This window comes from Chiloscyllium plagiosum, chromosome 2 (assembly GCF_004010195.1).
Source record: "Chiloscyllium plagiosum isolate BGI_BamShark_2017 chromosome 2, ASM401019v2, whole genome shotgun sequence".
NCBI lineage: Eukaryota > Metazoa > Chordata > Chondrichthyes > Orectolobiformes > Hemiscylliidae > Chiloscyllium > Chiloscyllium plagiosum.
In genome coordinates, this window is record NC_057711.1 from 142,897,416 (window position 1) to 142,909,358 (window position 11,943).

The window sequence follows — 11,943 nt, forward strand, 5'->3', positions numbered from 1 at the left end:
ATTTTACTCTCTTAATGAATTACTTTATTAAAGAACTAAGTCATAGCAATTGAAATCACTTCTGATTTTACTTTATGCTTTCACTGACTTGTGAAAACTACTATTGCGAGAAATTCAGAAACTAAATTTGGTTTTCTTCAAACCACTATAAAAGCCGGAGGAAACATAACAGAAGCACTTCAAGGAGGCTCCCAAGCACTGAGGATGTCACCTAGACAGGGGACGAAACGTCTGCAACACAAATTCCCAGCTCGGCGAACAGAACCACAACAACGAGCTCCCGAGCTACAAATCTTCTCACAAACTTTGAATTTAATCATTACCAGCATTGATGATTTAATAAACTTGCAGCTTTTATTTATCTAACCCCAGCTTTCCTCAAGGAATGGCAAGGCTTCTTAAACTGCTGTAATCTATGTGGTCAAGCTACACTTACAGTGGCATTAAGTGGATGGTTCCAAAATTTTTACTTATCAACAATGAAAGACTACTAATATCAAACAAGATGGTGTAGTACTTGAATGTGGCAGAGGTTTTTTGTAAAGCCCTCCCCCCATGTGACCTCCATCACCTGTACAAAAAGCTTAGGATAAGACTGTCAGATGACATTTGAAAAATATGGATGACACCTAGAATCTTATGTTCTTCTCAGGTGAACATAAGATTCTACAGTACAATGCGAATAATAGTCGGAGAATTTTCAAAGTTCCCTCCCCAATAGTTTCCTATCAACCAGCACCACTTTTTAATAAGCATTACTCCGATTATCTCAATTGCTATTCACAAAGACTTGCTGTGCACAAACTAGGTGCCTTTTAGAAAACCCATTTCAAAAATATGTGGCTGCAAACAGTTGAGACATCCTTAGATTATTAAACGTAGCTATGCAAATACATGCAATTGATTGCTCAACGAGAATTAATTCATGGACAACCATATCCTTACCACTCTAAAAATTGTATGCGACCGACTACTGTGCTCATTCATCTTGGTTTCTCCATAATGCCGGTTTTCTGAAGAGAAAAAAAGTCAGAGTTGCTTCATTTTAGAATAAAGCATTAGGTTTTCATAGGAAATAACAAGGGAATACAAAACACATGGAAGTTATTGTTGCTTTTTCCACGTGTTTTGGGACATTAGCTTCCTGATCTTGCACAAATTACTTTAGCTTTTGCTTTATGTTCCTCTCAGTTACGGATATTTGTACTGGGAAACAAAAGCACTTGCTTGAACATTCTCATCTCTCCCAAATGAGGGAAATTAGATCAGAGAAATTCTTCACACAACCGCCAAAGGCTAAATTATTTTAAAGAAGTAAAAGCCAGACATAAAGCCTTATTTGATGATGAAAATGCAATTAAAAATCACAATCAGTGACTGACAATTCATTAATTAAATAAGATCAATTCCGTGTTGTGAACCTAGACCTACTTTGAGTTCAATATGGACTAAAGTACTTTTCTAAAGTACTAAGCCAATTACTTGTGAAAACCTTTCATCCAAGCTGCATTTGAAACCACAATTCATGAGGTGAAAAAAAAAAAGTGTTAAGCTGGTGCATTGCATTTTCTAGGGATTCTTGTTAGTTTTAATTTCAGAAATGCTCCAAACATACTTAATGGAAATGACAAGTAGACTTGAGACACATCAAATAAACAGAACCAAATATTAGAAATATTCAGGGAATGCTCAGAATCGGAGCCCTAATTAAATTCACAATTATTCAAAAGTTGGTGAATAGAAAATGGGTGTATATGGGACAAAGAAAAGACAAGCAAAGAATCTTATTTTTACTTCACATGGAACCCCAATACTAATAGCAAATTTTGCAGTCAACAGGGCTTTCATCTTACTTTCTCCTTTATGGACCAATTTCATGACATCCTCATAGGTTACAGCCAACTCTTCTGTCAGATTGGCAACATAAACTGTCCGCTGGAAAAAATAGATAACGTTATTAGAAGTCATTTAAAATATTACTTGCATTCATCTTTAGAATACAATCCTCAAATTAAATTCAGGACAGCAAAACAGTCGAATTTGTTCTGAGTGTTAAACTGGATAAAGGAATTTTACTCAACAGTGTGGTGCTGGAAAAGCACAACAGATCAGACAGCAACCAAGGAGTAGGTGAATCGACGTTTCGGGCATAAGCCCTTCATCAGGAAATCCTGATGAAGGGCTTATGCCCAAAACGTCAATTCTCCTGCTCTTCAGATGCTGCCTGACCTGCTGTGTTTTTCCAGCACCACTCTCGACTCTGATCTCCAGCATCTGCAGTCCTCATTTTCTCCAAAAGAAATTTTACTCTTAACCTCTCAAACAGAAGCAAATTACTACAGAACCCTGAAATAAATCTGAAACAGAACTCTGGAGAAACACTGGTGACATCTGTGGACAGAGAAAGGGAGTTAATATGGAGTCCAGTATGAATTTTCTTCATATTCTGAAGAATCGTCATAGTGCACTCAAATATTAACTGTTCTCTCCATAGATGCTACCAGACCTGCTGAGTTTCTCCATCATTCAAAATACTTATGATCAACTTGGATTGCAACCAATGAATAGCCAGCAGTTCTTATAATCAGATCCAATCAACAAACCTAACTTACAAAGAAAAAATGTGAGATATAAATCTTCACTTATTAACATCAAGAGCTACATTCAAAATAAAATACAGACACATTTGACTGCATGGTTAGAAGCACTTACTTCCATATCTTCTCTAACTTCTAGGGGCCTTCTTTTTGGACCAACAAGCAAATCAGATACTGACTCATTGTAAATTTCCATGTAAGAAACCCGCAATAAAAATTCTCTGTTCGGCGTCTGCATAGGAAAAAAACCAAATGTAAGTAGGACAAAGAAAATTCCAGTCGTTCAATTACAGGAGGATTCAAATAGCCAATCCAAATTTACAAAGCTTTCAGGGTATTCCAAAGAGCACCAAACCCAATTAATTATCTTTCATTCTTTAGAAGGAATACACTCAAAACATCATCAAGCAGTTCAGCCTATTCCAATACCCAAAGCAAACATTTTCCCATCAAGTACTTTGTCAATTTGTACATCACAATTGGTCACAATGGTGAAGACAGATTCAAGTTGGCTCATGGAATCAAAGCAACAGGAGCAATGTGGATGCAGAGTTGGCTCAGCGCGTAGAAACAGAGTAATGATCAGCAAACACTTTTCAGACTGCAGCAAGGAGTGTGGTGGAATTCCCCAGATTTCAATATTGGGACATTCACTTCACCTGATATTTAATAATAACCTAGAACTTGGTCATTAATGAGGGAATCAAAAAATTACAGATTGACAGGAATGTGAAATTGCAAACACAAATATCACTCATGATCAACTGAATGACGGACTTGAGGTGCCAAATGGCCCACTTCTGCATATAATTCAAAAGTTTGTATGTAATTTCAGCACATGCTAACGGTATCCAAGTTGAAACCATTGTAAACAAAGTGGAACTTCAAAGACAGGGGCGGCACGGTGGCAAGCACTGCTGCCTCACAGCACCAAGGTCCCAGGTTTGATTCCAGTCTCGGGTGACTGTCTGTGTGGAACATAGAACATAGAACATAGAACAATACAGCGCAGAACAGGCCCTTCGGCCCTCGATGTTGCGCCGACCCGTGAACTATTCTCAGCTCGTCCCCCTACACTGTCCCATTATCATCCATGTGCTTATCCAAGGATTGTTTAAATCTCCCTAATGTGTCTGAGTTAACACCATTTAAAAATAAGGGGAAATCACTTATGACTAAGATGAGGGCAATTTTGTTTACTGTATAAAGCTAACTGTGTACAATTACTAGAGAGAGGATAAAACAGGATTTGCTGTGGTGGGGGGGGGGGGTTTACATCATCATGGTTGGGCCGAACAGCCCCGACCAAAATGAACATTCCTCCTCGACCGCTGCACCCCACGAGAACGCTACCGCTGTTGCCACCTAGACAAGTGTTCTGAATTCTTTACCTCCAGATCACCATGGAAGCTCAGGCTTCAAGGAGAAATTGACAGGTTTCTGAACATCAATGGACAAAGTGACATGAGGATACTATGGGGAACAAGGCATTGAAGTGGATGATCAGCCATGACTGTCCCATCTAGTGAAGTAGATGTGAGAGTTTGCACATTCTCCCAGTGTCTGCATGGGTTTCCTCCGGGTGCTCCGGTTACCTCCCACAGTCCAAAAATATGCAGGTTAGGTGAATTGGCCATGCTAAATTGCCCATAGTGTTAGGGTAAATGTAGGGGAATGGGCCTGGGCGGGTTGCGCTTCGGCGGGTCGGTGTGAACATGTTGGGCCGTAGGGCCTGTTTCCACACGAAGTAATCAAATCTAAAAAAGGTACTGTCAAGATGCAGCGGGCAAACAATTGGCAAACCAATTTCAATGTAGAGACACACAAGGTGATATATTTTAGTAAGAACATCACTGAGGGACAATACAAGATAAAAGGTACAATCCTGAAAGGGGTTTTAAGGAGCATAAAGACGTAGGTATTGTTATGAAGTTGAAGGAGTGTACTGTACCTTTAAGAGTGAGTGAATGCTGTTTGGAACTGAGCGATTTACAAACATCTGTGTATATGACTAGACGGCAGTCCCAGAGTGTAGTGGAAAATTGAAGATATAAAACATTCGGCTGTGAAATGAATACATGAGTTTTGGTTGCCGTTTTGACAACAATTCCAATTTAACCAGCTTAAATTATGCCCCAGGATACTAAAACCCAATCAAGTTTGAATTTATTGTTTTGCCAACATCAAACCCAACGAGACGATCTGATATTAGGGGTATAAAAATGTGGACATTTTGAAAATTGGAGAGAGAGCAACTACTGTCGAGACAGAAAAGCATGGGGAGCTAACATCTTGCTCTTCAAAAAATTAGAAAATATCCTCTATCAAAAGGTATCTTTTCATATGAAATATACTTGCAGTAAAATGACAGACGATGGCCCAGAGAGATGATCAGCTGGAAAAAGAAAGACACAGAAGACGACAGCTTGGTGTAGTTTTGAAATTAAGTTGACGTAACTTAATAAGTGTCCTATTGGAACAGTATATTGTTATAGAGGTGGAGACAGATAAGCAGTTAAGAGAAATGGGGGTTTAAAGTTGTGAATAGTTCTTGTTTAATGTTCACTTTTAGAGTTAAAAAAAATTATGTTATTTTCTTTAAATAGTGGAATCTGGGAGTTGTCTGTCACTCATTTTAACAGATTGCAAGGCGAGGTTTTCTGGATGATTGGTTCAATTAACAGAGCGCTTCACCTCAGTATCATAACAGTTTACATATGTGTAAATCATTAAAAGGTGGCTGGGCATTAACAGAAGTGAATCAAGCATGAAAAAATGTAGACTTTATTAATAGAGACATAGATTACAAGAGCAAAGAGGTTTGTTAGAGAAAGCTAGGACTGCAGATGCTGGAGATCAGAGTAGAGAGTGTGGCGCTGGAAAAGCACAGCAGGTCAGGCAGCATCCGAGGAGCAGAAGAATCGACATTTCGAGCAAAAGCCCTTCATCAGGAAGGAGCCCACATCGATTTTCCTGCTCCTCGGATGCTGCTTGACCTGCTGTGCTTTTCCAGCACCACACACAACGAGGAGGTTTGTCGCACTTTCATAGTCATGAGCACTGCTTCAGCTGGAGTTCTTTCAGAAAGAATCGAAGACATTGGACAGAGTGCAGAAGAGGTTGATGAGAACTACTTTCCATGGAGATGGCTAAGAAGAGATTGGATTGAAGTATTCAAATCATGAGGCCTGGACAGAGCAAACTGGGAGAAAATGTTCCCAATTATGATAGGATTGAAAATGACTGGGCACAGTTCAAGTGTTTTGCAAAAGCAGCAAATGTGACAGGAAGAAAACCTTTTTCACGCAGCAAATAGTTACGGTTTGGAATGCAAATCCTGTGTGTGTGGTGGAGGCATGTTCAACAGAGACATTCAAAGGAAATTTGATGTTTATTTGAAAAGGAAGAACGTGTAGGGTTTCAAGAAGCCAATGTGATGCCCTTTTACCAACCCAGTGTAAAAATGAACATACATACAAACATGAATTAGAAACAAAAGTGGGCCATGTGGCACCTCCAGCCTATCATTCAAGATGATCATGATTGATTGATCTGTTTGCGTTTTCAATTTCACGTTCCTGTCTACCTCAATTTTTGATTACCTTGTCTAACAAAATCTATCCACTTTCACCTTAGAAATATGCAATAGTCACATCTCCATTGCTTCTGATGTCATGTTCCTAAGTCACACAACACAATATTTCTCCTCATCTCTGTTCTAAAAAGGTGACATCTAAATTTTAAAACAGCTCAAGTTCTGAACTCCCACTCAAGAGAAAATATTCTTCCCATGTCCACCGTGCCAAGACCTTTCAGGATCTTGCATCCTTGAATCAAATCACCCTTTGTTCTTCTAAACTTCAGTGAAAACAAGCCTAGCCTGTATAGCCTTTTCAATCATTTATTGCCCATCCCTTATTGCCTAGAGAGAAATAAGAGTCAACAACACTGCCATAAGTTTAGAGTCAAATGTAGGCCAGGCTAGGTAAGGATGATAGTTTCCGTCTCTAAAGGACGCTAGTGAACCAGATGGGTTTTTCTAAAACTCAGCAGCAGATTCATGATCACTATTACTCTCAATTCTTGCAAGACAACCCACGCATTGCAGGTATCAATTGAATGAACCTCCATTGAACCACCTCCAACCTATTTCCTTCCTTCCTTAAATAGAGAATACCATAACTGCACATATTTCAGATGTGAGACCACAAAAGAGCCAGTCATGCCTACTGTTTTCTGCCTACAAGCCAGCCAAATATCTACCCATGCACTATGAGCTCCTATTCTGTGCAACAAAGTTTTATATGGCATCTTGTCAAATGCTGTCTGGAAATCCAAGTGCGGGATGTCTATCCCCATCATCTACAAAGCACGTTCCTCCTCCAAAAAATTTCAATGCTGACGCTTCCTGATTAACTTGAAGCTTTTAAGGTGCACAGCTATAACCTCCCTAATAATCTCTCTCATGACAGGCGTCAAGCTAACTGGCCTATAGTTTGGTTTCTGCCTCCCTCCCTACTTCTATTTGCTATCTTAGAGTCTGATGAAATCATTGCAGAATCAAGACAACTTTGAAAAATTAATAACATCTTATTAATCAACTCATTTAAAACCCAGAGAAAAAAAAGTTTATCAGCTTCCACTCGTCAGCCAATAGCTCCTTCTCTAATGATAATTTCCCCAAGCTCCTCTCTTTCTGCCTCCTTCTTTACAGCTATTACTGGATGTTTTTCATGTACTCTACAGAGAATGCAAAAATAAGCTTTTTTTGAAAGGAAAAAAAATCTACTTTTTATTCTTAATTTTTTTAAAAACCGTATCAACCTCTTTATCCATTAACTCCTCATGCTCATTCTGTGGAGGATCAATAGGCACTTTCTTTACTTCCTTTTTAAAATGGCCAGAGAAACTCTTGCCATCCCTGTTTACATTTCTAGTTAACTTCTCAAACTCATCTTTTAGTCATTCTGCCGTACCTTACATTTGCCTACCTTGAAGAAGTTCTCCTCCTCTCTCTATAAGGATTTCAGTAAGTCTCCATCTCACTGCAACCCCCAGGTCATCTCCTCTACCCTGAAGCTCTTCAACCATGTCCTGAAACAGACTCGACTCTTGGCTACCTTCTCCCCAGCCCCATCCCCCTCTCATTTATCTCTCCACCCAAGGCTCCCTGCCTCATTCCTGATGACAGGCTTTTGCCCGAAATGTCGATTTTCCTGCTCGACTCGCTGTGCTTTTCCAGCACCGCTCTAATCTTGACTCTGATCTCCAGCATCTGCAGTACCCACTTGCGCCGAATATCATCTGATCTTCCACGCATCTTTGTGCAATTATATACCTTTCCCCCCTAAGTTTGATGCTTCCTTCACTTTTCTTTTAAAAAAAAAGCCATAGATGTTGGGTGGTCCTCTTAGAATTTTTCTTTATCGTGGGAATAGCCACTGAAATGATTGCTGCTCCTTCTCCGATGATCTGTCCCCTATTCTAGAATCCTAACTCACTTCAGCAGACTCAGCTTTCATGCCCGCATAGTTGCTTTCATTTAAGTTGAAAAACATTAGTCTTAAATCCAATCTGAAACTTTCAAACTGAATATAAAAGTTCAATTAGTTTGTGGTCACTGCTATCTAGCTATTTCTTTGTTCAGGGATCATTAATTCATCCCGCCACAATACAATATTAAGTCTAGTATATCGGCACCTACTGTCTAGTTGGTTCCAGAACATATGGCTCCAAAGGAATCTCTGAACAGCATCTAGGCTACCATTGGCAATCTGATTGTCAAGTACACAACTGGAAAAGAAGAAGGGCTTATGCCCGAAACGTCGATTCTCCTGTTCCCTGGATGCTGCCTGACCTGCTGCGCTTTTTCAGCAGCACATTTTCAGCACACAACTGGAAAAATCAACTATTATTACCATCTGTGTATTACAAGCATTCAATTTTTTTTGCATACTCAGTGCTCATGTATGTTTATTGTTGGGGTGGCTGGGACCTATAGACCATTCCCAAATGTGATTTATTTCCCTATTACTCCTTATTTCTACGCAAATCAATTCTACATCCTAATCACCTGAACCAATGTCATCTCTAACTCTCACATTCATGCCTTCCTGGTTATCCGTCCACCCAGTTTGCAATTATTGAATGTCACATAACTCATGATATCGTTCATTAAGTTACATTTCAATAATGGTTGTCAGATCATTTATTTACTTCAGTGAACAGCATCAATTCAATTCATTTGTAATGAATGTTACGAACATTCAGATTGGTAGCCTATAGTATCAGTATTATTTTGTTACCTTTATAAGAGTTAGTCTTGACTGCTTGTGTATTTTTAGGTTTCTTTGTCCTCTGATCCTTCCTACAATTCCTGATTCATCTATCAAAGCTTGATCCTTCACTACTCTTTCCCCCTCCCCTCTACTCCTATTGTTTAGTTTCAAGCCTCTTTTCTAGTGATACTTTTTGCAAGAACACCAAACCCAGCACAATTCATGTCCAGACCCAGTTGGCCAAGTAACCTCCTTCCGCAGTACAATTCATGCTGTGCACTCCAGGTCATAAACACTGGCTGCATGAAATATTTTTCCAACCACTTGAAATTGTGTCCTGTGGTTCTCGAACCTTCAGCCAATGGAAATGGTTTATCTACTGTCTGGACTCAAGACTTCAAATACCTCAATCAAATCTCCTCTCACCTTTCCCTTCTCAAAGCAAATTAATGGTAGCCCTTCAGCCACCCACAAAATTGAAGTCGCTCATCACTGCAACTATTCCCTGCATTCTCTCTAATGTTTTCGAACCGCTCCCCACGTGTGGTGCTCAGAATTGGACACAACTCTCCATTTGAGAGCAGATCAGTGTCATTTAAAAAAAAAGATAATCCACTTTTGCATACTGCCTTAACATCAACAATTTGTTTACATATACTCCCTCATTTCTAAGGGCTGCAGGAACAGAAATGTAATCCTTAGTTAATATTGTCCACCCTATCAGTCTCCTGTAATCTACTGCCATCCTCCTCTCAGTTTATTATTTTATTTGCTGACTAATCTGCAAACTTTGAAATTGTGTCCTGTGTACCAAGCGTAAGTCAATATCTGCTTGTCTACCTTTTGAACTATAAATCACTATTGTAAAAGATACAACAGCTAGTTTCACATAGCATTAAGTAGTGTTTCATACATTTCAAATACCTACTTTTGACAAATATTACCACATAATTATCAAATATCAAAGAGAAAGTTTCTTTTCAGATGACACTTGGGAATGCTATACCAAGTACCCAGGAACTGCAATTAATACATTACAGTCTACTTGTATCTGCATTGTCCATGCAAATGTCAATCCTCACTCTACTTTTTTTCAGGATGTCAAATTGTTAGCATTTCCTCATACTAGATTCAAATTATTCTTACTGTTTTGTTCTGATGACCTTTAAAACAGCTTGCTTTGAAGGAGAATTGTCCATAATAGCCTTAAACTGGTTCTATCAATGACCAACAGAAGAGCTCAACCATTTACTGATATACAAGCAGCTTTGCTGATAATCTTACATTCAGTGAATACTTCCACTAACCATGGAGCAATTTTGAGGTAACTTAATGGAAGGGGATTGATAATGTTGATCAAAAATTGATCAGACGGAACAGTTGAAATAAAAACTAAACTTAAGCATGCGAGAATTAGAAGCAAACAACAAGTTCAGGCAATTCCAACAACTTCCAATATCACAGGTTAATGTTACAATGCACCACGGAAGAATACTGAAGGAAATAATACAAAATGGTTCTGGAGAATCATGATGATTGTACCAAGGCAGGAAGTGGGAAACCCTTTTCATTCAAGGCTTTCTCCATTGTATAAATTGTTGCCACAAGTCCAAGTACAAACAATAATTCCAGGTTATAATGTTCATGCAGAATTTCAAACCAGAATATTCAATGCCATGAAATGTTACTTACATTATTAATGACATTGAACAAATTGCAGATTGCCAGAGGAATAAGACCAGAAGAAACTGCATTTCCCATCATTGTGTAAGTCTTTCCTGAAGAAGTCTGCCCATATGCAAATATGGTCCCTGTTAAACAAAATGTCAATTTAACATCAACACTAAACAACATCAAAACCACTCTCTTCATGCTAAATTACTGTTTTGAATTTTATATGCCTGAATCTCTAAAGTCTTACTTTTTTGTCCCACCTCTTGAAGGACAAAGACAAAAACAGTGGTGTACAACATATGGACTATAAATGATTATTAAAAATCCCTTTAAGAGAACTCCAACAAGCACATGGCTACAACCAAGCTTGAAATAACAATAGATGGTATATTATCCAGAACTTAAATCAAATGGAATCCATATCGGATTTAAAACCTTAAAAAATAAAATCAAGAGCCAGATAACGAAGGAAAGACTAAGTACTTTCATCGTACCATCGATGCGTTGTCAAGTATACTCACCATTGTAGCCCTTGGTAATAGAGTGCACAATGGAGTGTGCAACCTCATTATAAACGGTGGCTGTTGACTCTTCAGGATGGAATACACGGTCTAAAATAAAATTCAGTAGAGAAGATAGTCAACTTGCTTCTTCTATAACGCAAGTTGAATGAAAACAACCAATAAAGGAACTCAAACACAAGGTACAGCTGCTGGTTTACATGTTTTGAAGTGTCATTCTCGAAATGGAACTACAAAGATTCCATACAATGGTATCAGTTTAGTCAGACCTTATTGACAATAGCCCTGAACCTTGTATCGATGAGTAATTATTTAGGAATGCAAGCGGTACTGCTATAAGCAAATGTGCCCAGTATAATGATCTTTTGTGAGAATTTATACCAAAAATTGATGTATAATTTCAATGTATAATTTCAGTTACATCACACTGTTAAATTTTTGCTATAAATTCTGTTAGGATTGAGCCCTCCACTATCACCTGATGAAGGAGCGACGCTCCGAAGGCTAGTGTGCTTCCAATTAAACCTGTTGGACTATAACCTGGTGTTGTGTGATTTTTAACTTTGTACACCCCAGTCCAACACCGGCATCTCCAAATTTTGAGAGAATGCAATTCTTTGGTTCAGCGATAGAGTGCCTCATCTATCAATTAGCCCAAGTTGTCTTATTATCGCAATTGAGGAGAAAGTGAGGTCTGCAGATGCTGGAGATCAGAGATGGAAATGTGTTGCTGGAAAAGCGCAGCAGGTCAGGCAGCATCTAGGGAACAGGAGAATCGACGTTTCGGGCATTAGCCCTTCTTCAGGAATGAGGAAAGTTGGTCCAGCAGGCTAAGATAAAAGATAGGGAGGAGGGACTTGGGGGAGGGGCATC

General features: G+C 38.9%; 1 protein-coding gene across 2 annotated transcripts in view; it reads right to left on the bottom strand.

Annotated features, from left to right (window-relative positions):
* cenpe (centromere protein E) overlaps positions 1 to 11,943 on the bottom strand; it is a 108,244-nt gene that overhangs the window by 88,803 nt on the left and 7,498 nt on the right. For both annotated transcript variants that reach the window (XM_043720261.1, XM_043720253.1), the window contains exons 3-7: positions 11,071 to 11,160; positions 10,568 to 10,686; positions 2,713 to 2,829; positions 1,854 to 1,935; positions 946 to 1,013 (exon numbers count right to left, since the gene is read on the bottom strand). In XM_043720261.1, the coding sequence (XP_043576196.1) occupies positions 946 to 1,013; positions 1,854 to 1,935; positions 2,713 to 2,829; positions 10,568 to 10,686; positions 11,071 to 11,160 (476 nt within the window). The remainder of the gene's footprint in view (positions 1 to 945; positions 1,014 to 1,853; positions 1,936 to 2,712; positions 2,830 to 10,567; positions 10,687 to 11,070; positions 11,161 to 11,943) is intronic.